Here is a 27,354-nt window from a genome sequence, read left to right on the forward strand (position 1 = left end):
CTTGTCCCTTCTCCTGATACTAAGCTGAACCTGGGATAACTTCTTATGCAGGAACCATGCTAATCACACCGTGAGCACTCACCTCCTTCTAGTCTATGTGCTCGTTCAAGGGCTCCACGAACCGCTTCTCTGAAGCCAAGTCTTGCCCAGGTGGACTAGGTCAAGGCCGCCCTCACAGCAGAGATTGTCTTCCACGTTGTGGTGTCTTTAATCCCTTCAGCATCCCCTGAAATGAAGACTTATTTGAACTCAGAACAGCCACGTCACATCGTGGGTCCAGTGCTTTACTCGCTCAGCGAAGCGGCTAGAGGCTTTGGAGTGGTGCAGCCTCCTGTGGCAGCCACTGTCCCGTCAGCCTGTGAGAGACGCCAGGCCTCTCACGCCCAGCCCCACACCGGCTGGTGGCCTGGAAGCCGTGATTCCCAGAAGATGCTTTCTCCAGCCTTTCAAAGGCCTCTCTCCGGTTGTTTTCCGTTTAGTGCGTCCTGAAGATACTGCCCAGGACTCTGACGTTCAGTGAGGCCAAAAGATGCCATGTCAGTCCTCCCTGCTTCTCCCGCCTGCTGGTGGAGGAGGGAGCGTGGACCCAGTCGGGCCTGGACTGGAGCTGTGGGGCCCGGGCACACGTCACTTCCTGCCTTCCCACTCCTCACCTCGCTTCCGTCTGTCCATTTGTTTTTCACGTCTTTTTGCCAAACGTAAATCTGTCTGTCTGGTTTGTTTCTTTGGAAGCTCATTTCTGTTGCGTAGAGTTCGTGTGGAGGTTCATGTTCACCGCGCCAGCACCGTGCCCCCTCCACCCGGCCACGCTGTGTCCGACACCACGCTTGCTGGGTGTGCGCACATCCCAGAGGCTCCTGCTTACGTCTCCAGTCCTAACTGGCAAGGGCCTGCATTCATCTGATAGATTCTCTGAGAAAAAATATTTGCAAAGATAAATTAATCCCTGCTCCACAAAACATGGGGACGCTTCTGTGGCAAGCATTATGAGGATTTGAGTTGGCATCCCATGTCACTAGGCAGGAAAGATGACATCTCTGCCCTGTGTCTGTGGCCGCTCTCTAGCAGCCACCCTTTGGCTAGGCTCCTGCCTCCCTCGAGGGGCACCCCCACCCACCCCCGTTTTTTGGCAGAGGGAGCTGCCGGGAACTGTTTTAGGCAACCATGCTGGTGGAAACGGAGCTTGTTCTTTCTTTCTGCTTCCTCCTGCCCCTGACCCCCTCTGGCCAACCTGCTTGGTGATATTTATTCCACTTACGGGACTGCTTGCGGGAAGAGGAAAGGACCCCGGGGTTCCTTACAGTGCTCTCAAGAGCCAGCGGGCTGAGATGAGACTAGGTTCACAGTTCAGGCCAGTCGTGCAACCAAATGCCTGTGACGCCTGTCGGGAGAGCGACTCAGAAGCACCTGAGGTGTCCCCTTGCCCCCCCCCCCGCCCCCGGAGGTCTCAGGGGAGAGGGAAAGTACGTCTGCTTTCTTGGTAAAACGTTTGTCTGGTTCTGCTGTTAGCATCACACTGGTAGCAACGGGATGGGGACCTCTCAGGAAGCATCTGTTGGGTTAATAACAGGAGTATCCACTTCGGTAGGTCCCGTGGAATAAATAGGTCTCCTCACGCTCAGCTCTTAAGTTCACACTTCCATCCTGTGACTGAGACGCCCACGGGCTGGCTCGGCTCCATGTTCTGCGGCCGTCAGGACACCTTCTCAGGCACTCGGTCTCCTCTTGAGTCTGTTTCCCTCTCCAGGTGGCGCCGCTCCCTTCACGGAGGGCTGAGGTTCTAGAAGCAGAGCCGCGGGGAGCCTCCCGTGCTTTCCCCTGTGCCACATGCCATCCCCCCCCCGTGCTCACGCGCGCTCTGCCGGGAGACCCAGCTGACGACGAAGACCACGCGGATCCCCATCCGCACCACTCTCATCACACTCATGGGGGTGTCACTGGGAAGGCACCCGTATCTCACCAGCCCTTCTTCCCCTAAGAAGCTTCTGAGCCTTCTTGGGCCCTAAGACCAAGGGGGTGGCGTGTTCTGAGATTGTTCTCAAAGGTCGCAAAGGAAGGAAGTCGAAGCTGACAGGTGCAGGTGGTGAGCAGGTTAGAATTGTGAAGCCATGCTAAGTAGATGTGGTTCCAAGGAATTGGATGGAATAGTACACAGGCGGCAGCGGGGGTCAGGGCACCAGTGGTAAGTCCGAACAGATTCCGGGTAGGGTATGTGATGGAGAAAATAAAACAAAACTCATTTGGGTTTGTTGGTGGAAATAGAAATATATTTTTAAATGACCTCATTGTGCAGGAGTGGACATACCCAGTGAAACCTAGCAATACCTACAGAAACCTGAAATTCAGGTCACTCCTCTCTTCAAGCCTCATAACCTGAGGCGGAGATGCTGCTAGGAAAGTTCACGCCTCATAGACACGAAGGGAAAATCTGAATTCGGTTTCTCTTTCCACTGGAAACTCTTTGAGACAATCACACTATTCTAGCGCTTACATCTAATCAGTGGCTTGGTAGAGGCAGGAAAGGGGTGTGAGGAATTCCCCTAAATATGCTCCCCAAATCTACCTCTAGAGGTCTCTCTGCTCGCCCATTTCTCCTCCTCTAGATGGGACTTGCAGGGAAGGCCCCTTGATCTACCTCCACGAAGGATTTCAGTCACCAAGCTCCAGCGTCTGGCTGGAGGGCTGGACGGGGGCCGCAGGAGAGCCCCCGCAGGGTTTTGCCGAGGGCCCATCACATCCCGTGCAGGGGGGAGGGCACCTTGTTATCGCTGCTCAACCTCCGCCTCGCCGCCGAGTGCATCGAGAAGCCCGGGAGAACAGATACTGGAGCTCTAGTCTTGAGGCTCTTCCAGAAGGAACGATTTTCAGCCGGGGCTAAGGCTTCTAGGGTGGTGGAGTCGGTAGCAAGGACTCCTGTGGATTCAGAGTCAGCACAGCCTGTCGGTCCGGCATCCCGTGGCGAGCTGGTTGGTGGCGGCGGTGGCATGGATTGTAACGTGTGCGTGCGTGTCTGTCTTCTCTCTTGTTCACCGTTTGCTTTTGGTCTCTCCCACCAAACAGCCGCCGTTCCGGAGTCCTGCCCCATAAACATTGAGGACTAGGTATGAGATCTACCAAATTCTATAAGTGAACGAACAACTCATTGCATTTTGGGGGTTCCTAACCTAAAGGGCAATCTTGCCTTCTCTTCGTCCTGTCACACTTGAGTACCACCCTTAGAGGAGAAAGCACTTTTGACCCATGTCCCAGACTCCAGGGAAGAGAAATCTCCAAATCCCATCTGGGTGGGAGAGATACCCACGAATTTTCTATTTCGCCCACTTCTCTTCCTGGGGGCCCACCTCCACAGACTGCTATTAGAGCCTTAGGATGGATTATCACACCAGGACCCTTACGGTAAATAAGCAGTTTATACCCACTTAATCCTAGTGTTCAGACCATTAGAGGAGCTTGGGCTAGCCCTAGCGTGAGGCCGACCCCAGACGTTGGAGAGCAGCCCCCTCAAACATGAGCACAGTGAGCCTCGGGCCCTCCCTGTGCACCTGGGCAGCAGTCCTCTGAGGGGCCAGGCCTGCCCCGGAGGAGGGCAGGGGCTCCCGATTCCCTCGCAGTGTGAGATGCGCACTGTGGCGGCGGGACAGGTTGGGGGGCACCGTGGAGCAAGCGTGCCTCACCGGGCTGGGGGTCCTCGTGAAGGCGGGCCGCGCGGAGGTGCAGCTCCGGAGGGCCGCAGGGAAGGTTGCAGGGAGGGCTGGGGGACCCCATGGAGATAGGTCTTCACCCGGAGCCTCTGTCTCTTGGCCGGGGGGCGGGGGTGGTTCACGCTGCACTGGATTGGATGAGCCTGTCTGGGCCAGGAAGACAGTTGAGGGGAGACCCCGGGAGAGATGAGGGTGGCCTGATAAGCGTGGCGGCTGGTTGAGCACACTCTCTGAGTCACTCCTGTGAGGAGAGCACTCAGCCCCCGTTTGATGAGTGGGAGAACCAAGACTCGCAGTGAAGTGAGCGGCCCAGGAGCATGCAGCCGGGCAGTCAGGACCCAGGAGTGAAGGCCGGGTTTTCTGACCACAGGCGGACAAACAGGAGGCAGGGATGGATTAAATCCAGAGCACCAAGGACAGGGGAGCCAAAGATGGGCTTCCGGCCCTGGCATCCGGTGCTGATCGTGCAGGAGTGGCAGCGGATTTGGGGGAAGATGAGACGTTTAGTGGGTGCTGCCTGGGGGATCCCAGGGCTCTCGGGCTGGTGTCTCCCGGGGTTGATGGTGACCTCAGCGGGCTGCTAGGGGCAGGAGGAGATGAACAGCAGCAGTGTGCAAGAGGGATGCCTCAGGCATCACACCGGCTCCCCCCCGCCCATGCCCTTCTGTCCCTGGCACCCTGCTGGGCTACCAGCCCCCAGCCCCCACAGCAAACACTGACACCGGACTCACATTAACACGCTCTTCTCACTCTCGTCCACTGCTTCCTGCCCTGGCGAAACCTCAGCTACACCTGGTCTCTCTGTCCTGTCCACCACAACATACAGGCAAACTTAAACAAAGACACAGAAGTGGATTGCAGGGCAAGTTCACAGAACAAGAGCTACCCTGCATGTTCCTCTCCGTCAGTGGTCTCCACAGTGGCCGTGACTGTACTTAGCCCGTTAGGACAGGAGCAGTCCCCTGCCCCCAAGGCGCCCACCGCGCCCAGTTCTCTCTCCCTCGCTGTGGCCCACGCACACGCATCCTGCTAGACTCCGTGCCGAACTCCTGGGCTGTCCCGCTGGAGAGGCCATCTGGACCCGGCCAGAGATCGGCTCCTGTACCCTTCCTTCTCTCCACTCCAGGCACCTGGCAGGCCGATGACAACGTTGTCAGTCGTCGGAATGCACAGCGCCGGCGCCTATCATCTGGCAGCCTGGAGGACCCCGAGGACAGACCCTGTGTGTGGGGTCCTTTGGCCGTCTGAGAGCCCCAGCCCGTGCACCTGGGCTCCCTCCTGCCCCCACCTTCCATCCTGGCCTCACTGGACTGCTGGCCTCCTGGGCGTCCTCAGCGAGACCATGAAGACTCTGCATCCAGATGAAAGCTGGACGTGGAGGTCCACCTGCTCCTGCTCCCAGGCCGGTCTCCTCCATAACCATGACCCTTCCCCTCCCAGAAGGAACTAGAAGCCTCCTCTCTCCTTGTGGGTTGGAGCCTCTCAGTGAACTGCTGCTCATGGGACCCTTTGCAGAGACTCTCTGGAATGTATCCAGAGATAGATAGATTAACCTATCTTAATCTTCAGGTGGAGCCGAGATCCACAGGCTGGTTGTTTCTCATCTTTTTCTCCTTAGGGGGCGTACCAAGAGGACCTGGAGTTTTGGCAGTTTCATTACAAACACCCATCTGGCGTTTTCTTGTCTCTGGAACATCATAAGCAATTTGAACCCTCCACTTTGGGGTGGGGTTGGGGGATGGCTCCTGTGAGAAGGGAAAGCCGTCTTGCACTCTAAGCCAAGTTCCCCTCAAAAAGCATTAGGAGCTCCTTTCTCAAGGATGAGAAACGGTGGCAACCAAAAAGTTGGTTGAAAAAAAAAAAAACAGTTCTTGCTTCTGGTCACAGAGCTAGTGTCCTGGGCCTCGTGTGTCTGTCTGCTTAGGAAGGAGGCCCTGGATCTGAGACTCCCCCAGTTACATGATTACCCTTAGGAAGGTTATTCATGGCCAGGTGCGTTCATGAAGGCCTGGGACACCATCCTAAGGTGACTTTTCAAAAAACGCATTTTTGGCCCCTTCTGTCTGCCAGGCACTGTGTTGTCAGCTGTGCTATACTCTCACGTTTCATCACCGCACCCCCTCAGGTGGCATTCTTACACGTGTCATTCCTGTCCTCGCCCCTTGTGAATAGTTGAAGAAATAGGCAGAGGGAGGGGGTTGAGCAGTGATTCTCAAGTTGGAGCCCGGGAGTCCCAAAGGAGGAGGAGCACGCTGCTGAGCTGGGGCTAGCGGTGATGCGGGAGCCTCCCCGCCCCACGGGTTTGCCTCCCCTGCCTTCCAGATCTGCTGAGCCTGGCGGGGGGGATGGGGGAGTAGTCCTTCCCCAGGCTCTTTAGAGATTCAGAGATACTGTTCAAATCATGTGCCCCCCAGCCCTCCTCAGCCCCGTGTAAGGCACGTAGACAAAAGTCTGAAAACAGCGAGGCCAGGCTGTAAGCTGTTGGGAGTTGCTCCTCCTCTCTCAACACTGGTGTTGCCAGTGGGTTCCACCTAGTTCTTGGACAGATGTGTTGCCCACTGGCTTTGGGGAAAGGTGGTCTTTTAGTGGAGCGTGAGATAGGGAAGCAAGGTCACGTACAGCCATTTGTGAGGCTGAGATGCAGTGGAGCCTTAAGCTCTGCCCATCATGATGGCCTGTCTTCATATTTGGAATTGTTACCCTGAAAGAGTTTTTTCAGGGCCGTTTTCCAACACCCCAAAGAGAGCCTGGTGCCCAGGGAATCCTTTGCACCTTCTGTGTAGCTTCTTTGCACTGTCAGGCCTTGTGGTTATGGCTCAGGTCCTGCCCTGGTTGGGGGAAGGCCTGTTGTCCTGACAGACGTGACGTGAACCAAGCCTGAATCGAAGCTTCTGTCCTGAGGCCCCATGTCCCCCTCTCCGAGGTCCTGCCATGGACTCTGCTGCTTCAGGACCCACTCCTGTCCTTTCCCCCAATATTCTTACAGCCCCTTTTGTGTTTGACATCGGAGCAATAACCCCACTTCCTGATTTCCTTGAAGTTTAAGCCCCAGGGAATGGGGAGCTTCCCTTAGCCTGGGGTGGCGGCACACAGCCTCATATTCACAGTGTGGTGTTCCCCGAGATGAAAGAGATGCAGGTAAACAGTAGCCACAGTGGCCAGGAACCCTGAGGGGAAACCATTATCACCCTCTTCTGAGGAGGACCAGCCGGTGTCCTTCCTCGAAGCACATGCTGGGTCCTCCCCCCAGCAAGAGGCTCACAGAGATTCTTCAAGGCCTTGGTTCCATAATCAAGACATGCCTGGGTTAGAAATGGCCCTTTCAGCCCTGTTTCTCAGACCGAGCTTTCCGTATCTCTCTCTCTCTGTCTTCCCCTCCCCCTCTCCCCTCTTTGTTCTTATTTGGCTCTTAGGCAAGCAGAAATACCCCGTCCAAAGGAGCTGGTCTTTAGTCAGCCCCATCAGGGAACAGGGCCGCTGCCACCCTACTGCCCCAGTCCATCATCTGGAGACAGTCATGTTCTGAGCAACTGACCCGGAGAGAATGGGATGGGGCCTGGCTCTCCACTTGAGGGCACAGACTATCTGGAGGGCTGTGGCTTCTCCCGCCAACGCCCGTCAGAGGTCTGAGCTCTCCCGCGGCGTCCAGGTGGTGTGGTGATCCTGGCCTCACGGGGCCTTTTCCCCTTCCTCACCCAGTTCCACCCACCAGAGTTTATGCCCACATAAACTCTGGGGCATCTCCTGGGCACAGACCCACACACTTTGAGCCGTCTCACCTTGGGAGAGTTAGTGTCCTGCCCGCCTGATCTCGGCATGCTGGTCGATCACTTCGCTTTAGGACCTGCACACCTGGTGTGTGCAAGTGTGTGTGTGTGCACTGTTTGTGCCATCCGTGTACCCTCTCTCACTCATGGGTACATTCATGGGCACATTACGGTGGGGACGTCAAGGATGCAATATTTATGGATTGCTGCATGATTCTTAAAAACGAATAAAACTGTTTACAAGGGAAGGAGAGCTGTTAATTGTGTCCTTGGCTTATTTGTGAAAGTCTCTTGGTCCCGTGCTCAAATATTTTTACTCAAGAGAATCTAGAAGTGGAGGAGTGGGAGAAGGCATGGGGTAGGGAAGGACACGCTCCGGGGCAGGAGATGGACATTGACGTGCCACCCTGTGGGCACAGGCTTCCCACCCCTGTCCTCCTGCTTCTGGGCAGAGGCCTGAGTAAGGAGCCCTCACCCCACCCTCACCCTTAAACTGGAGAACTTCCACCACTTCAGCTCCTCAATAATTGAAGAGCAGGAAAGCCGGTGGGAGGAGGGAGGCCAGGGGAAGAGACGAGGAAACCCCTGGCGTCCCCCCACCCCTAGTCCCTGCCACTTAAAAGTTAGTGACACTAACGTGGCAAATGACCCTGCGAGGAGGATTCGGCGAGTCGTGGCTTCTCTTGAGTTTCGCTCACCGGCTCCGTTTCCTCAGCTATCTGAAAAGGAGGGAGAGCCCCTCCGCAGAAGCCTCTGGAAAGTCAGCTTCCGGGAACCTTGCAGAGTACAGGGGTGGGGAGGGAGCCGCTTACCGGGAAACCCTACCCACCGCGGGGCGTCTGGGATCGGTGCAGCCCGGACCTGAGCGGCAGGTGGCATCGGAGAGTCGGACCTGCGGGCGGGCACCGAGACGACGCTCAGGGTGGGGAGGGTGGGAGAGGGCACAGAAACGTGAGCCCAGAAGAGAGGAAAGGAAGCCCCAAGCACACGGTGCCCGAGCCCGCTCCCAGCCTGGGCCCCCGCGGAGCCGCCAACGCCCCGGAGCAGCCGGGACCGGAAGGGAGCGAGGGCAGGAGAGCGGCGGCCGGGGCGAACGGCTCCCCGGCGTGCCCGGGGCCTCGGGCGGGGACCGCGCGCTTCTCCGAGCCCTGCGCGGGGCCCTCGGGCGGGAATGCGCGGAGCCGGGACGCGGTGGCGGGTAGGGGGCTGGGTGGCGCGGGAGAGGGCGGCAGAAGGAGGGAGTTCCAGGAGAGTTAACGCCAGAGAGAGTGGCTAGGGCCCGCGGTCTCCTTGGAAACGTGCTGACCAATAGCAGCAGCGGAAGCTGTTTATAGGGGCGGAGCGTCGCCATGGCAGCAGAAGAAGCCTTTGCAGCGGCTACTTAATGCCGGTCCGGGGGCCACCGGCGCTCAGAGAGGCGCCGTCGGGCAGGGGGGCGACAAGAAGCGCTAGCGGGGCCCTCGAGCTGGGGACAGAGAGCCGCGGGGGGGTGGGAGGAACTTCTTCCAGAACCTTCTTTTGGCCCGGGCTGCTCTCTGAGCCAGGTAAGGGACTGAGACGGCTGCGGCCGCGGGAAGGGAGGGTGTCGGTGGCAGCCCGCTCTCCCATCCGTCCTCGACGGAAGTGGTGGACCTGGGAATGACATCTGAGTTTGGGGGACACTTACTTCTCGCCCCCCCCGTAACTCCTATCCAGTTTCCTTCCTTCCCCGTTATCCCCCATCCTAATATCTCTTTTCAAAGATCAGACGATCCCCCGTCTCCCGCCCGGTGATACTGCCCTCCTGGGTTCCCTCGCCCCATTTCCACTTGTTGCGGGGGGGTGTGATTTCCCGCTCTTGGGGAGAAGGTGATAGCCTCAGAGGCCCCCACCCTCCTTCCACCCTTGGCTAATAAAGTCTCTTCTAAAACCTCGGAGAGGAAAAGAGAGACGGACCCAGTGGGGGTCGGACCCCCGGGCACAGCTTCTGTTTCCCAGACCTCGGCCAGAAAAGATCCTCGCCAGCAGCGGGGACGATTTTAGAGGAGCCTCCCCCTCGCACACACTCTCCCCTCGGGGGCAGCGGGGGAAGTGCTCAGCTCCCGCTGTGGTCCTCCCCAGCAGGTACCACATTCATATTCGGAGGAGGCGACCCAGTGGTCGCGGGATGGAAGCGCGCGTTCGGGAGGCCCTGTAACCGGAGCCGCGGGAGTCAGCGGGCTAGAGAGCGCGGCGGGCTCCCCCCCACCCCGGCTCAGCCCGTGGATGTTGACCGCCCCCTCGGAGAGTCCCCGCAGACATGGCGGAGAGCTGGCTACGCCTCTCGGGTGCAGGGGCGGTGGAGGAGGCCGGGCCGGAGGGCGGCCTGGAGGAGCCCGACGCCTTGGATGACAGCTTGACCAGCCTGCAGTGGCTGCAGGAATTCTCCATTCTCAACGCCAAGGCCCCCGCCCTGCCGCCGGGGGGCACCGACCCCCACGGCTACCACCAGGTGCCGGGCTCGGCCGCGCCGGGGTCCCCCCTGGCGGCCGATCCCGCCTGCCTGGGGCAGCCGCACACTCCGGGTAAGCCCACGTCGTCGTGCACGTCGCGGAGCGCGCCCCCGGGGTTGCAGGCCCCGCCCCCCGACGACGTGGACTACGCCACCAACCCGAATGTGAAGCCGCCTTACTCTTACGCCACGCTCATCTGCATGGCCATGCAGGCCAGCAAGGCCACCAAGATCACCCTGTCCGCCATCTACAAGTGGATCACGGACAACTTCTGCTATTTCCGCCACGCTGATCCCACCTGGCAGGTAGGGGAGGCGCGGGTGGCGGCCGCTCCCTCCCCGCTCTCCTCCTCCCTCCCCACGCCAGGGCAGACTGGACTAAGGTCCCCAGGTCCGCAAGCCAAGTAGGCTCGGTGCAGCCAGGGCCCCAGGGGAGGAAGGCCATCGAGGAAGAACCTCTAGGGAGCCTAGTGCTTGGAACTGCCCCTCCTTCAGAGAGGGAGGAGGGAGGATGTTTAAAGAGCTTTAGAAAGGGTGCAGACCCCGAAATTCCTGGGGAAAGCACCTGTCACTCATCCAGTAGACCCAGCCCAGAGACCAGGGCCAGACTGTGTGTGGACATGGTCCCCTAAGAGAGGATGATGGACTAAGGGACACATTTTTGTCCCAAGTCCTAGAATTCCTAGACACCGCCCTGCCGAAGGACACTTGTCAAGGCCAGACTCAGAATCGGATGCTGGAGCATCGCGCCTGCCAGGCTCTGCATCCTGTGTTGTTTCAGTTGGCTGGGGGAGGGCAATGGGGTGTGAAGGCCAGCTGTGTCCCAGTAGGGCTATGGGGTCTTCCTAAAGTAAAGCTGCTGCCCCGGCCCCTCACCCCAACTCCTCCCCCGTTTCCTGCCTGCTGTCCTCCCCCCTCTTCTCAGTCAGCCTCCCTGGGGGGACAATTACCTGAGCCAGGTGCTTTCCACAGGGGCTCTCCCTGCCGCACTGGCTTCGTGTTCCGAGTCTCCGGAACCTGGCACAGAGCAGCCAAGGGGCCCAAGCCTCCGTGTAAACATCCCAGCCTTGCCAGGGGGCACGATCCACCCACCCACCCTGCCTTCTGGGCCCTAAACCCCTGTCCCCCAGCATGGTTTGGACAAGACAATGCACCTAGAAATGAACAAGGCAGGATGGTGATTTGAGGCCAGGCAGACACGAGTCTGCCATCATCAGGATCAGGGGCTACTTAGGGACAGAGGCCCCAGAACGTCCAGACTTTTCCCTGGGGATACCCACAGGGAGCAGGCTGGAGAAGCACAGTCCCAAACTCTTCCACATTTGCGTGGGCCCTGACTCTGGGGCAAGCGCCATTTGTACCCTCAGTGAGAAAGCAGAGAGACCCCCAGCCCCCACCCTCCCCGAAACCTGTGAAGCTCAGACTGCAGGAAATGGGCCTCAGGAATGAGCACTGTGCTCTAGGCTGGGTAATAATCAACTGAGGCCTCCATAGCCTGGGTGGGAGGAGGGGGCCATGGGGGTGAGGGCCCAGGCCAGCAGCCGGCTCAACAAACAAGCAAAGTCCTCAGATCCCCCCCACACTTCATCCCTACGCGCTCAGAGCACACACCCTCACACCCTGGCTAGCCCAGCTCCCCGCACCCCTGCCTCCACCCACCCACTCCACAAACAGAGAGGGCCAGCCAGGCCGAGGCGGAGGGAGATGGCTGTCCAGGCCCTGGGGGAGCTGAGGCCTTTGGCCCGAGGCCGCAAGCCGTGGGGTAAGGGAGGGAGGGCAGGCCGGGGTGGCACTGCGAGCCACCCTGCGGCTCAGGGCTCGGATGACTGAGCAGGCACATATCCCGGCAACAGGGAACAAAAGCTCCCGACAGCACTCCTGGCTCCCGGTGCCCAGTGGCTGGTGTCCCAGAGCCACTGGTCAGAGCAGTGCGGCCGTCCCTCCTCCCATGTGGGCAGGAGCTCTCGTTGCCCCCCATTGCTGGCCCTTCCCACTCACCCAGCCCACCTCTTTCTCTCCTCTCCCCCGTGCCCAGAATTCCATCCGCCACAACCTGTCCCTGAACAAGTGCTTCATCAAAGTGCCTCGGGAGAAGGACGAGCCGGGCAAGGGGGGCTTCTGGCGCATCGACCCCCAGTACGCCGAGCGGCTGCTGAGCGGGGCCTTCAAGAAGCGGCGGCTGCCCCCGGTGCACATCCACCCGGCCTTTGCCCGCCAGGCCTCGCAGGAGCCCAGCGCCGCCCCGTGGGCCGGGCCGCTGACCGTGAACACCGAGGCCCAGCAGCTGCTGCGGGAGTTCGAGGAGGCCACCGGGGAGGCGGGCTGGGCTGCGGGCGAGGGCAGGCTCGGCCATAAGCGCAAACAGCCGCTGCCCAAACGCGTGGCCAAGGTCCCGCGGGCCCCCAACACCCTGCTGCTGACCCAGGAGGAGCAGGGCGAGCTGGAGCCCCTCAAAGGCAACTTTGACTGGGAGGCCATCTTCGAGGCCGGCACTCTGGGCGGCGAGCTGGGCGCGCTGGAGGCCCTGGAGCTGAGCCCGCCGCTGAGCCCTGCCTCGCATGGGGACGTGGACCTCACCGTCCACGGCCGCCACATCGACTGCCCCGCTACCTGGGGGCCTCCTGGGGAGCAGGCTGCCGACAGCCTGGACTTCGACGAGACCTTCCTGGCCACGTCCTTCCTGCAGCACCCCTGGGACGAAAGCGGCAGTGGCTGCCTGCCCCCGGAGCCCCTCTTCGAGGCCGGGGACGCCACCCTGGCCGCCGACCTGCAGGACTGGGCCAGTGTGGGCGCCTTCTTGTAAGAGGCCGGGCCCCGCCCCACCTCCGGACAGTGGCCAAGTCAGGGCCCAGACTGCCCCCCAGCACAGGCCCCTGGACACCCTACCGCCCAGGCAGGGGCTGGGCCAGGTCTCCTGAGGCTGGCCCCATGAGGCCGCACAGCCCCCAGCCCGGGCTGTCCTCAGATTCCGGCCCAGGAGGCTGAGAACAGGGGAGGGGGGGTGCCCAGGTCCAGAACTGCTGCCTCCCCAGCACCGCCCCCCCCCCCCATACACACAGTGTTTCATTGATCCTCCTCTCGCCAGCCCCGGGACGGGGACGGGCTCAGGGCCCTGCACTGTGGGGGCTGCACCTGGAGGGGCCCTGGCCCAGCTGGGGAGCGACAGTACAGGGCCCGCCCCAGGGCACCTCAGCTTCGACGCCTCTCCCTCTCCCGCTGTCCTCCCCAGGTCTCTATCCAGAGAAAGGTCCCAGGTACAACAAATGCTAATTAGGTGACAGCAAATTAACCCCCTGGAGGCCTCTCCGGGCAAAGCCTCCCTGGGGCTGGGGGAGGGCGGGGGAGGGGTGGGGCTGGAGCGGGGAGGGGGCAGAGGGGCAGAGACAGAATGAGGTCGGGGAGCCTGGTGGGCAAGGAGGTTTTGTAAGGCCTCTGGGGGTCTTCTCCTGGCCCCATCCCTAGAGGTGGGAAGGGAGTGTAAATCCCTAATCTTTCAGCCGGACCTGAGGCAGAGCGCAGCGGGAGTTGGGGTGCTGGGGGGTTGGGGGCAGGGGCATCTGAGCTGCAGTGGGGAGGACAGACAGACTAACGTAGTGAGTATAGCGATAGGCTTAACGGGGAGAGGTGCAGAGCTTGCTAGAACCTCTGGGACCAGGAAGGCTGGGATCGCCGGCATCCCTGCCTGTACTTGCTGGGGGGGGGGCGTGTCTCACTCTACCCGGAGCCCTTCCGTCTGAGTCCCACATCCACCCTCCTGCCCTGTGGGGCAATTTAACCTTTTTCATGGAAAGTTATTTACAATAAAAAAATTTTTAAAAATAAAATGTTTAAAAATCTGAAAATGGACCAGCTTGCAACTTGAGGGCCAGTTTGGGAGGAGGGGGTCTTTCTCTTCACCGCCGGAGGGGGAATGGCTGGGAGGAAGATGGGGGGCACCGAAGGCCTCAAGAGTGTCCCCTGATGAACTCCCATGACTTCGGTGTCCCCAGGGAGAAAGGGGCTGAAACGCAGCCCCCAGCGGTCCCCTCCAGCCTGGGGCCTCAACACCTCCATCTGCACAATGGGGAGAATGGCACCCTCAGCCCCGGAAGCGGGCGACGAAGAAGACACAGCCCCCTCCCTGGTCCTGGGGACTCACGAGGGCCGAGCACGCCCAGGGCTCAGCTCACGTGTCCCTGACCGCCAGGGCCTGCCCGGGCTCGCCTGCCTGAGTCTTCGGTCCCGGCCCGGGCCTGTCTCCAGCACCACCCTCCCTCGGTCCTCTCCCGGAGGGACAGGGTGTGAGGCCAGAGGGCCCCAACCTGGCGCGTGCTCACCAAGCCTGGCGCCTTCCCTCCGGGGCCCAGGGCGGGCTGGAGGAGGAGGAGGAGGAGAAAACCACCAGGGAAGTCAAGGTGCCCAGACCGTGCTTCCCCACTCGCTCACACCAGCTGGTGCACTCGGTGAGGGACCTGCCTACCAGAGTCCTGAGGGGGAAACCGAGGCACAGGAAATGTGGGGGGGGGGTGACACGCAGCAGCACCTTTCCCTCCCATCACGCCAGCTTTGTCTGGAGCCCACCTCGCCACCCAGCCCCCTCCCACACACAGGGCACAAACGGGCCCTGTCCCCACAATCCTGCCCAGCCTCCACGGACCTTTTCTCCCGAAGCCGCTTTCTTTCCCTTCTCTCAAGTCTGGCGCTCGGCCAACCTGGCATTCCCAGTGCTAACTTGCTGCTTTCATTTGCTAATTATTCCAAATATTTCAGGAGAAGCGCGCACACTGCAGGGCCCGCCAGCGAGGTTGGGGCCTTACTGAGCCCAAAGCCAGGCCACCCCCGCCCCACAGCAGGCTGAGGAGGTCTGCCCTCCACTGAGACTCTCTTCGCCCCCCCCCAAGCGACTCCTCCCTCCCTCTCCCCACCACCCACCAGCTTCCTCTCCACAGTCCCCAGTAGAGGCCTTCTCCAGGGGCCCCCCAGGGTCAGCCCTGGCCAAAGGGGGTACACCCTGGATTGACAGGTGGGGTGGGGCCCGGGCATGAGCATTTTTAAGGGTCCCCAGATACTTCCGACGTGTAGCAAAAGCGGGAGGCGGCTCTGAAGGGGCTGGGCCCCTGGGCTTCACACACACACACACACACACACACACACACACACACACACACACTCTTCAACCCGCAGCATCAGGGAGTGGGGAGAAAGCATGCACCTGCAGCTTACCCCTCCGATCCATCCCTGCCCTGGCCCTTGGCTGGGTGGTTTTTTTGTTTTGTTTTGTTTTGTTTGTTTGTTTGTTTGTTCTGTTTTTTTTTTAAGATTTTATTTATTTATTCATGAGAGACAGAGGGAGAGAGAGAGAGGGAGAAGCAGAGGGAGAAGCAGGCTCCCAAGGAGCAGGGAGCCCGATGCGGGACTCGATCCCAGGACCTTGGGATCACGACCTGAGCCAAAGGCAGACGCTTAACCATCTGAGCCACCCAGGCGCCCTGGCTGGGTGGTTTTTTTTAACAAAGGTGTTCATTTACCTATTTTTTTAATTTATAAATTAGGTGTAATCCCAATCTAAATAGATTTCACATCATTTTCCAGTAAGTTGCAGACCTGACGCCCCTTAGCACTAAATACTTGAGCGCCTACTTCCTTAGAACAAGGACACTCCCCCGTAAGCCTAGCACCACCGCGGAGCCGGGACACTGACGCAGACGGGTGATGCCTCTAACCGCAGGTCCCTGTTCAGGTTTTGCAGACAGCCCCGCCCCCAGCCTCCCACGTCGTACTCAGCGGTCCGTTCTCTTTGTGGCTTTGCACCCGTGACCCAAGCTCTCCAAGCAGGCTCCTCATGTCTCTGATCCCCACCTTTGAGGTGAGAAGCCCCTGAAACCACTTCATGCTTGAGTGTGGGGACAGGGCCTTCCCAAAGCAAAGAGCCAGCCTTCTGTCTCCAAACATGCCACCTTTTCCGCCCTCCTCCCCCAAGGTGTCCCACAGCAGGGAATGTGATGGGGGATGGGTAGGAGCTCAGACCTTGGGAGCCCTCCACTCCCTGCCTCCGCACATCCTGTTCCACAGGACAGGCCACACACACACACACACACACACACACACACACACACACACTCACTCACTCACTCCAGTGACTCTCAGTGTCTGGAGAATCCCGGGATTCCCCAAGCCCAACTCTCCCTGCTGCTGACCTGGAGCAAACAGGCCAGGCCACCTGCAGAGCTGAGGGTGGGGCTGGCTCTCCACCCCACCCCCACCCCAGCACCCACACTTGCAGAAAGGGGTGAGCTCTGGAGGGCTGGCAGGAAGGAAGGTGAGGGTTGGGGGAGAGGTGGGCAGGAGTCAGGCGCACTTCCATCCGGGACTGAGGCTCAAAGGTAAACAGGTGTATTTGGACTCCTGGCAGGGGGCAGTGGGCTGGCCGCAGGGGCAGGCCTGGGCCTGTCGGGGGTGGGGATGTGGCGGGGAGGCCTGCATTAACAATGGGGTGGCCGACTGGCCCCAGGTCCTGCTGACACAGTCTTGTGTGATGAGGAGGAAAACACAGGTAACAAGGGAGCGGAGGATCCTGGGGGAGGGGAGGGGACTTTGTGAGGCCACCCATGCTGCGGGTGCCCAGGTGCCCAAACATTTGTATGGCAGCCCTGGGGGAGGGGGAGTCACCTTCCTCCCGAGGCACAGGTGTCTGTCTCAGTCTGTGGCTTCCAGGTCAGGTCGGACACCATAGGGTCAGAGCCACCATAGAGGTGCTGGGGCCTGAACTTGCCCTGTGTGTCAGGAGCAGGCAGGGACCAGCTGGAGGGCACTGCCCCCCAGAAGCCAACCAGCCTGAGTGGCAGGGCGGGGCGAGGCAGGTGCACGTTAACCAGGGGGAGCAACAGGGCCAGAGGTCTCTCTGCTGCCCCCACCCCCTCACCTGACTCCTAGCCCAGCCCATCACCCTGCCTGAGGCTGTTGTGAGTCCAGACCCTCTTTCCCTTTGAAGGAAGCTGAGCTCCCCCAAAAGCAAGAGCTCCAGGAAGTAGGGAGGGCAGGCTTCATGCCTACACCTGCGCCCCGCCCAGGCCCCCTGGGGGCCTCTGAAGGACTGCCCAGGCCCTCCCCGCCGCCGCTGTTTGCCCAGGGAATGGAGGTGAGGCCCAGAGGCTGCCCAGTCTTCTCTGCTCCTGGCCCAGCCACCACCGCTCTGTTAGCCGCCCTGTTCCCACCCGGGCCCCCCCGCCCCCATTCATGCCTCACTCTGGGCACTGAGCCCGTGTCTTCACCCCAGAGGGCATCCCGGTTCCCTTGAACTTGCTTACAGTGAGCTCTTGCCTTGCGATGCGGGGGTAGGAGGGTGGGACGGAGTGGCACCCGGGCCCGCCTCAGTGTTCAGCCTCTGAACCCTCGAGTCTAGGCCCCTGGGGGCAGATGACCTGCGTGTCTTGCTTATCCCTACATTCACGGGATCAAAGACAGTGGCCCGCTTCTTAAATATTGAATGAATGAATGCATGAATGCATGAATGCATGAACAAGCCAGCTAGGTGGGTGGATAGGAAGTAGAAAAACATCCAAGTAGCCTTGGCAAGATGCCGCTGCGGACAATGAACACGAAGGGGATCTCTGGCAGCGGCGGCGGCGGCAGCGGCGGCCGCGGCTGGGGTTGAGAAGGTTCTGGAAGCCCCCAGGGTGGGGGGGGGGGGCAGTGAAAGCACTCCAGCCAAGGGGATCTTTGAGAAAAGCCCCAGGCCACCCTGTTCAGGAAACAAGTTAAGAGGCCCCTTTGCTGACCCTGTGGGTTGGACTGGGGTAATAAAAGGGGCAACGGGGTCCTGAATGCCAGTGAGGCCGAGTGGGACGGGTAGCAGCTGTGAGCCAGGGGAGGGGGGAGAGGGCACGCTTGTAGGAGGAAGGAGCGGAGGGAAGCAGAAGAGGCCCAGCCTTCCTCCTCCTCATCCGCCTCAACCCCTCCCCCACCAGGGGGCCTGAGAGGCAGGGCCGGTGTGGACAAACTGGTGTGGCCCTGAGGGCTCTCCCACATATTTCCTTACCCCACCCAAACCCACAGTGTGGGCAAACGGGCCAGCTACGAGGTCAGCAGGACGGAGCAGGGCCCAGCTCCGCTGTCCCAGCCGTCCCTGTGCACCAGGAGGGGGCCCCGGGGCCGCTGAGCCTGACGCCCCTGGAGCCGGGCTCCTCCGGGTCTAATGGAGGCCAGGAGCTCTGTGAGGAGGCTGCGAGTCCCCAGAGCCTGGTGTTTGGCTAAAGATTAACCCTGGCCTGCTGGGAACTGCCTGGGAGGCTGGCCCAGGAGCAGACACTGTCCCACAAGGCCAGGCAAGGCCGGTTTCGGAGAGAGGGGCTGGGGGTATCGGAGGTGCAAGAGGGCGGACCTCGCAGAGGGCCAGGGCTCAACCCCCATCCACGTTGGTTCCCTGGGTCTCTCTAGGCTCCCTACTTCCTGTGTGGGTTGATTGGGAGGGAAGGACATTGAGGGTCTCCCAGCCCCGGAAGGGATCCCCACGGGAGGGTGGGGGGATCACCAACTAGGTCCGACAACCTCCACGCAGAAAGAAAGGGGCCACGAAGAGAGAGCAATCTCCAGCCTGACCCCCTACCCAAACTTCAGCTCCTCTGGCCCGGGAAGCTTTTGTCTGAAGGAAGAGTCTGGGAGGAAATCAGATTGGGGCGCTGGCGGGGGGCAGCGGGGGGGTGGTGCAGGAGGCAGGAGTTCTGAGTTTACTCCCAGAAGCAAGATAGAGATTTCCTCAGGGCTTGAGGCATCTGTCAGGGGAGGAATTTTGTTCTCAGAGCTTTGCTCAATACAGTATGGTTCCTCTTCTCAGCTGACGCTCCTGACACCCTCCTGCCTCACCCGGGAGCCTCTCGAGCACCCCTTACCTGTGCCACGGGCACCTCAAACTCTCCGTACCCCCAGCCTGACGGCCCACCTTCCCTGACAGCTTCCTTCCTGCGGCATTCCTCACTCAGCCACCTCACCTGTCGCCGGAACTCCTGGCGTGGTCTTTTCATCCTCGTACGCTCTCCATCTGGTAGCCAGTGGATCTTTCTTTTTAAATAAATTTCAATTTTTTTTTTACCATAATGATATATGTACTTGTATTTTAAAAATCAGTTTTATTTTTTTAAAGATTTTATTTTTAAGTCATCTCTACCCCCAACACGGAGCTCAGACTCACAACCCTGAGATCGAGAGCTGCATGCTGTATGGACCGAGCCAGCAGGGCACCCCTTAAAAAATCGGACTTATTACCAGGGCACCTGCCCGGCTCAGTCAGAAGAACACGCAACTCTCGATCTCCAGGTTGTGAGTTCAAGCCCCACAGTAGGCAGGGAGCCAATACTTTAAAAAGTATTTTTAGGGGCACCTGGGTGGCTCAGTCAGTTAAGCGTCTGCCTTCAGCTCAGGTCATGGTCCCAGGGTCCTGGGATCGAGCCCCGCATCAGGCTTCCTGCTCGGCGGGAGGCCTGCTTCTCCCTCTCCCACTCCCCCTGCTTGTGTTCCCTCTCTTGCTGTGTCTCTGTCAAATAAATAAAATCTTTTTTTTAAAAAAAGTATTTTTTGGGCGCCTGGGTGGCTCAGTCGGTTAAGCGACTGCCTTCGGCTCAGGTCATGATCCTGGAGTCCCGGGATCAAGTCCCGCATCAGGCTCCCTGCTCGGCAGGGAGTGTGCTTCTCCCTCTGACCCTCTTCTCTCTCGTGCTATCTCTCATTCTCTCTCAAGTAAATAAATGAAATCTTTAAAAAAAAAGTATTTTTAAAGATTGGGATATATCAATTATATCTCAATTGAAAAAAAATAAAAGACTTATTACGTAAAAACAACAAAAATTCTCCTGTCCTTCAAGCAAATCCCCAGAAGTAACCATGACCACTTTTTTTTTTTAAAGATTTTATTTGTTTATTTATTTGAGAGAGAGCACGAGAGGTGGGGAGGGGCAGAGGGAGAAGGAGAAGCAGACCCCCCCACCGCCGAACAGGGAGCCCGAAGTGGGGCTCGATCCCAGGACCCTGGGACCATGACCTGAGCTGAAGGCAGACGCTTAACTGACTGAGCCACCCAGGCGCCCTTGTGACCACTTTTTTTTTTTAAGATTTTATTTATTTATTTATTTATTTATTTATTTATTTATTTATTTATTTGCGGGAGAGAATGCGCAGGAGTGGGAGGGAGGGCAGAGGGAGAAGCAGACTCCCTGCTAAGCAGGGAGCCTGATGTGGGACTGGATCCCAGGACCCCAGGATCATGACCTGAGCCGAAGGCAGATGCTTAATTGACTGAGCCACCCAGGCGCACCTACTGTGACCATTTTCAACTCTTTCGGTTGTTCAGATATTCCTTGCCGTATTTCCAATTCCTACGGCCAGCGCTGGATTTTCAGTTTATCTGCACTTCATGCTCTGGCTTCCTGCCATAGAAGATGAAGATGGAGTTGTCTCCAACCTCCTGCTGGGTGAGGTTTTTGGTTAAGCAGCCAGGGATCTGATGTGACCATGTCCCGCATACTGCTCACTGCTGAGCTGGCTAGTGTCCTGTGAATGTGTCTTTTTCACGTAGGACGCAGGAGGTCACACGTGCCCTGTTTCTTGTCATTTACCTGGTTTTCTGCGTACTTATGGCTAATTACTCACAAATGTTCCAGAAGGGCTTACAAATCCTTATCAATCCTATTCTCTGCAAATACCTTTTAAAATAATCCATGAATACCCATGTTAGAACACTGAAAAAGATACAGAAGGATCTTCAGGGAAACATGAAAAGCTAATGTCCCTTCTGTCCTGACCCCAAGTCACCCAGCTCTCCTAGGAGGCAAGCACACTTACTAGTTTCCTGTGTGACTTCCAGGGCTATTTTACAAACATACAAGCATAAAATATCAATATTGAATTCCAAGTGCAACAGAGAATCTCAGTCATACTTTTTTTTAAGATTTTATTTGTTTATTTGACAGAGAGAGAGAGAGAGCGAGAGCAGGAACACAAGCAGGGCGAGTGGGAGAGGGAGAAGCAGGCTTCCCGCTGAGCAGGGAGCCCGGTGCGGGGCTCGATCCCGGGACCCTGGGATCATGACCTGAGCCGAAGGCGGACGCTTAACCGACTGAGCCGCCCAGGCGCCCCTCTCTCTTTTTTTTTTAAAGATTTTATTGGGGCGCCTGGGTGGCTCAGATGGTTAAGCGACTGTCTTCGGCTCAGGTCATGATCCTGGAGTCCTGGGATCGAGTCCCGCATCGAGTCCCGCATCGAGTCCCGCATCGGGCTCCCTGCTCGGCGGGGAGTCTGCTTCTCCCTCTGACCCTCCCCCCTCTCATGCTCTCTCTCTTTCATTCCCTCTCTCACATAAATAAATAAAATTTAAAAAAGAATTAAAAAAAGATTTTATTTATTTATTTGGCAGAGAGAGACACAGCGAGAGAGGGAACACAAGCAGGGGGAGTGGGAGAGGGAGAAGCAGGCTCCCCGCAGAGCAGGGAGCCCGACGTGGGGCTCGATCCGAGGACCCCGGGATCATCACTCGAGCCGAAGGCAGGCGCTTAAGGACTGAGCCACCCAGGCGCCACTCTTTTTTTTTTTTTTTTTTTTTTGCAGGCATCCCTCCCAGAAACTGTGTCCCCCCTCAGCTGCAATCAAGCTTATCCTAGGACTTCTCTTTGCTCCTCTCTCATGCTGGATTCTCTGTTTCTACTTCTACACTTTGTTTGATGTATTTCCAGAAACTCCTGGAAAGGGTGCACAGGAGGTGCACTTTTTGAGGTCTTGAATGTCTAAGCGTATCTTTAGCCAATTCTCCTATCTGATCGCCAGTTGGGCTGGCTATAAAGTCACCCTCAGAAACAAGAAGCCAAGGTCATTGCTGCTGCTGGGAAATCTGCTACCCCCTTCCCCCCACTGCCCCCCCCACCCCCGCCCGGGATCGTATACTTTGGCATTTGATATGTTTTCCTCTTTAGGAAGTGTTTAAGGTCTCTGCTTTATCCCTGATATGCTGAAAGTCCGTGATGGTGGCCCTCCGTGTGAGCCTTTTCTTCATTCCCTGCGATGCGCCACGCAGTGGGACCTTTTAATCTGGGACAATGTCTCAAAGTCTTTATGTGATCCTTTCTCTCCCTTCGTTTTTTCTCAGTCGACTGTTTTCAGATGTTAAACATTAAATTGTACTGTCCGTTCTCTCCTACTTTCTATGCCTTTATCTTTTTGTTTTACTCCCCGGGAAATTGCCTCATGCCCTTTTTTGAGTCAGCCCCTACTGGCTCCTTCACCCTCCAAGCAACAACCACTAATTCCATTTCTATCGCCCTGCATCAGTTTTGCCTATTTTAGAATTTCATATAAACGATATCAAACAGTTTGTACTTTGTGTTTGTCTTCTTTCACTCAGCGTAGTAGTATTATTATTTTTAAAGATTGTATTTATTTGACAGAGTAAGAGAGAGCACAGGCAGGGGAGAGGCAGAGGGAGAGGGAGAAGCAGACTCCCCCCTGAGCAGAGGGATCATGCCCTGAGCCGAAGGCAGCCACTTAACCACCTGAACCACCCAGGTGCCCGTCAGCGTATTATTTTTGAAATTTATGTTGTCGCATGCATCACTGGTTTGTTCCTTTTTACGGCAGAGCAGTATTCCATCAGATGGCTCCCGTGGTTTGTTTATCCAGTACGGGGCCTTGTGAATACAGCTGCTATGAACATTCTTGGACAAGGCTTTTGTGGTATAGCTTTTTTTTCTTTTTTTCATCTCCTTTCACTTGGATGGGGCTCAGGAAGAGAAGACAAACACACGTGGTCCACCTGCCTGCCGTGCTTGACTGGTCTATCCTGAGTTGATTTTTTTTTTTTAAGATTTATTTATTTATTTTAGAGAGCGAGCGAGCATGAGCAGGAGCAGGGGCAGAGGGAAGGAATCTCAAGCAGACACCCCACTGAGCATGGAACCTGATACGGGGCTGGATCTCACAACCCTGAGATGACGACCTGAGACCTGAGCAGAAACCAAGAGTTGGATGTTTAACCGACTGTACCACCTAGGTGCCCCTATCCTGAGCTGATTCTTAAGAGTAGGTCTGGGTAGGGGTGCCTGAGTGGCAGACCTAGTCTTCAAGACTGGTCTGAGGGATCTGCAGGCCCAGAATCCTGGGGTGGGGGGTGGTGGCTGGAGGGCGAGGCTGGTCTGTTTGCCCTCTCTGTGGGAGGCTGGGGGCAGCTGGAATGGTCCTCAGTCATAGAGGCATGCGCCTTTAGTCTTAGGAGCCTTCTAGTGTCACCTACAGGTGAGGAAACTGGGGCACACAGAGAGGAACAGGTCTGAGGATATCAGCACAGATAAGGTTGGCTTTTCTTGGGCTAAGGGACCCAACTGGACATTTGCCACCTGTCCATTCGCTGCGCCCCTGGCATGCCCCTTTATTTCAGCACGTGGGCAGTGTGCGTGCCTCTCCTGCTGGATGGGGAGCCCCAGGAGCGCAGAGGCCATGCCAGGTTCTCCACAGAGTGTAGCTGGATGGATGGAGGGGGCGGGCAGAGCGTGCCCCAACTTATCAGCAGAGCTAGATCCAGCAGCCAGGGCTCTGAGCTGGGAAGACAGTGGGGAACCGGGAGAAGAGAGCTCGGGTCTGTCCTCCCTGCCCTCAGGAACTCCAGGCCTCAACTCCCAGCCGAGCCCTCCTCCTTGGCCTTATTAACAAGCCCGTGCTGAAGATGTAACTGTGTGTGGTGTCTGGCAGGTCACGTGCACTGAGAAACAGGTACACCGTTCACTGGCTTCTCTCTGCTCATTCATTCATGCACGCATTCATTCAACGGATCCAGACAGAGGGGAAGACCCTTCCATGAGTGTGGGGGACACGCACAAACAGAGACCAAATGCTCAGAGCAAGAACAAGTGGGCCCCAAGAGTGCCTTTGGGAACCCCAAGGCAGGATCATCTCATTCAGTCCCCTGCCTCAGGGCAGCTACCGTGTCAGGGAAGGAGACCTCCTGGTTTCCCACCAAAGAGGAAGGATCCATGAGTCCTCAGCATCAGGGATTGACCTCACCCTCAGCCAGCTCCAGGTAGGAATCCCCGTGGCCCCTCCACCCTGGCTAACAGCTGCAGAGTCCCCTCTGTGCTCCACCACCCGAACCAGGCCACTTTTCTCAGTGCTGTCTCCTGAATCGACTCCAGTTTTTGTCCAGATCAGTGCGCTGGCCTGCTCACTTGTGTCCCTGCCTCAGGCCACCCCGCAGAAGCTCCTCACCAAATAACAATCCACCCTTAGCTGATTTGGTCCCCAAGGCCACCCTCCTTCCCCTCCCAACCAAACTCAGCTCTCCTCTCTGGACATCCCTTCCCAGCTTCCCAGCTGCTGTAAGGCTAGCCCCTCTTCCGGGGGTCCCTCTTCTCAACGTCAAACTCCAGGCCACACACCTGTGTCTCCCCAGGCCTCCCTGATCTGCCCGGGTGGCTGCGAGGCTGCTTCCCCAGCCTGTATCCCACAGGCTTGGAGTGCACCCTAAATTCCCAAACTTTTCCAAGAGGGCAATCTTCTTATCTACGAACTTAGCCAGCAGGAGGGGTGGGACGCACCCTGCGCAGGCTCTCAGCCCCCTGAGGCAGGCCTTCCTCTCTTCTGCTGCCTATAGTAGGTTCTCGGTCAGCGCAGTTAATGCACAGGTAACTGAACCTGCCCCCTCCGTCCAGAAAGATCCACCCTGCTTAGAGGGAGGGCACGTGTGGGGGTACTTCCGGGCCCCTGCCCCAGCTAGAGGGAGGCCGCGGACCTTCTCTCCATTGGGGTCTCTGCTCTGCAGAGCCCGGGGGCGTCCGGGGAGGCGCCGGAAATTGCTGAGTCACGTTCGGGGCACTGGGCCCCCGAGGAGCCCGGCTTTCCGGGAGCCGGGCTGCGGGAGCGCGCGGGCCGCCCGGGGCTTTGGGGCTGCGACGGCGCGCCTCGGGGTGGGTGGGTGCAGGGGGTGCAGCCGCATCCGGGGTGTGGGGGAGTACAGGGAGCGGGGAGCGCGCGCACGGGCCGCCCGGGGTGGGTGGCGGTGCAGGAGGCGGGGGCGCATCCGGGGGGTCGCCCAGCACCCCCGCCGAGGGTAGCCCGGCCGCCGGCGTCCTCGGTTGCCAGGAGCCGCGGGACCGAAATGCGGCGGGTGCCGGCGGCTGACGTCACCGCGCCCGCTGGCCCGGACCCCCCTCCGCGATCCCCCCCCCCCCCCGCCAGCGGCCGCCCGGGCCACCGGCTTCTGCCCCCACCCCCATGCGCTCCCGCGCGTTCCTCATTTGCTGGTTTCGTCTCCACGTTGCTCTCTTCAGCGGCCCCCCTCGCCCCCACCCCTCTCCCACCCACCCACCTGCCTTTGGCCGCTCTCTTCCTTTCCTTGCACCCCCTGGACATTCTCGCAGGTTCCAGTCCCCGGGCGCCGCGGAGAGGTCCGTGGGTGTCGGGCGCCCCCTCGCGGCCCCCTGCGCCCGGCCTCGGGCGGGGGAGGAGATCGGGCCCTCACCCCCCAGCTCCCCTACCCGCCGGGTGCTGGGGTGCAACTCCTGGGTGGGCGTGGGTCGCGCGCCCCCAGCGGCCCCCGCGCTCGCAGGGTTCTGGAAAGCTGAAGGCCGCGTCCTCAAAAAGGGATCCTGAGACTGAAGATGTCCCAGGGAGAGCAGGCTGGGGAAGGGGCAGATGTTGCTCCAAGCAGAGAGAGAGAGGGAAGGCCTGTCTCTTCCATTTCTTCACGGGTCTTTCTGTGGAGCCTGCTGGGAAGTCTGTGGTCTGACATGAAGGGGAGGGAAAAGGGGTGTGAGAGAGAGTTGTGGCCGGGGCAGAAATGGGGAATTGAGTCAGGAGTGAAGGGACAAGGAGTGGCCGGCTGACCCTGGAGGCTCTGGAGCCAAGAGGAATCATCTGGCCTTTGGGGACTGGCCTCCCCAGGTGGCTTCCTGCCAGGCCTTCACCCTGGGATCAGAAGCCAATCCGTGCCTTCTCCAAGCCGGGTTGACTGGAGCTAGAGTTTGAAAAGCTAATAGGAAATTTCCCTCAAGTGTTTGTTGTCCAGAGCCACACAGTGGAGAGCCTCTTGCCTGGTGGCCAGTGTCAGAGCCAGTGGCCTGTGACCAGGGCTCTCCGGTGTCCTGGAGGCAAAAGTTCCCTGGGCCAAGGGACAACACAGGGGCTGTGGCATGTGTAGGGCTGGCAGCAGGGGAATAGCTGGGTGCTTCTTTGACCCACTCTCCCACTTTGGGATCTAAAAGGCCCCTGGCCAAACAGACTTCTTCGGGGCCTCGTCAGTAACCCTGGCGGTTAGGGCCTCCAGGTATCATCTAGCCAGGATGTGGGACTGTGGTTGTGGCCCTGCGGTGTCCAGCTGGTCCCAGGAAGGTCATTCCCATGTTTCTGTGTGAGCCAGCCTGTAACATCTTGAGATACAAAATGGAGGGTCTGCTTTCCAGGCCTGGGTCTGGTACCTTCTAGATACTTCTGGCCCTTCTAGACACGAGGTTTTCCCTTCCCTAAGGGCAGTGACACCACTTCTCGCCCATACACACACAGGTTGTTGTGAGGACTCCAGGAGTAACCATTATGAAGGCTCAGTATGGTGCTAGGTACTCATGGCACTCATGCCACAGGCCTACTTTCTGGCCTGTAAATGTGGGAAATGTCACTCACATGTCCCCTTAGCCCGCACCTTGCCGCTCCTGCTCCTTAACCCATCCGACGTTTGGCACTCACTACCTGGTTGACTTCATCAAACTTTCTTTGATCTTATTTTTTTTTAAAGGTTTTATTTATTTACTTGAGAGAGAGCGAGAGCATGAGTGAGCGAGCAGAAGCAGGGGGAGCAGCAGAGGGAGAGGGAGAAGCAGATGCCCCGCTGAGCAGGGAGCCTGACGCGGGGCTCGATCCCAGGACCCTGAGATCACGACCTGAGCTGAAGGCAGACGCTCAACCGACTGAGCCACCCAGGCGTCCCTAGGACAGATTTCTAAGCAGTGGTAGCTGCAGACACCTATGTGGTTCCTAATAGACCCCATTTACAGCTAGAAATGCCAGTGAAGATCTGGGGTGGGCACTGCTAAACATTGCTTGAGCACCTACTGTATGCCAGGCCCTTTATATATGCCATGTCACCTAATTCCCGCGGCGTGTTAGACAGCAGGGCCTTCCCTCAGCTGAAGCAGCACAGCTAGTGGCTGGCAGGGCGGGGAGCGGGCCAGTCCTGTCTCACCTCACAGCCTGGCTCTCACGCCCCGCTCTGTGCCCTCGTAGCACCGGCTGGGATTTCAACAGGAGCTGGCCACCTCACGGAACATACTCCTTTGAGAAGATGTGTCCAAGGCCAGACTCCCACCTGCTCCACAGACCTCTCTAGGGACCCGCTCTGGGTAAGGTGACAAGGCGGGCGGGTGGAAAGCTGGGGTGGGGGGGGTCTAAAGAAAGGCAGGAGAGGGTAGCGGTT

At 58.5% G+C, this 27,354-nt stretch overlaps 2 protein-coding genes across 8 annotated transcripts in view; both read left to right on the forward strand.

Moving 5' to 3' along the window:
• The window catches only part of RNF157 (ring finger protein 157), a 77,336-nt gene extending 69,620 nt beyond the window's left edge, over positions 1-7,716 (forward strand). For 2 of the 7 annotated variants that reach the window (XM_028112331.2, XM_028112332.2), the window contains exon 19: positions 221-723. In XM_028112331.2, coding sequence (XP_027968132.1) covers positions 221-489 — 269 coding nt within the window. In that variant the 3' untranslated portion in view covers positions 490-723. Of the gene's footprint in view, positions 1-51; positions 724-3,060; positions 3,102-4,487 lie in introns of those variants that run through there. The other 5 variants (XM_028112335.2, XM_028112334.2, XM_028112338.2 and 2 more) reach the window with 5 other exon arrangements.
• Positions 7,717-9,746: 2,030 nt separating this feature from the next.
• FOXJ1 (forkhead box J1) lies at positions 9,747-12,741 on the forward strand. The gene is made up of 2 exons (XM_028112272.1): positions 9,747-10,244; positions 11,974-12,741. Exons 1-2 carry the CDS (start codon positions 9,747-9,749, stop codon positions 12,739-12,741), a joined length of 1,266 nt encoding a protein of 421 aa, XP_027968073.1.
• Positions 12,742-27,354: the final 14,613 nt, after the last annotated feature.

The sequence above is a fragment of the Eumetopias jubatus genome, unplaced genomic scaffold (assembly GCF_037043125.1).
Source record: "Eumetopias jubatus isolate StellerSeaLion01/CBP00866 unplaced genomic scaffold, mEumJub1_p1.0 scaffold_10, whole genome shotgun sequence".
NCBI lineage: Eukaryota > Metazoa > Chordata > Mammalia > Carnivora > Otariidae > Eumetopias > Eumetopias jubatus.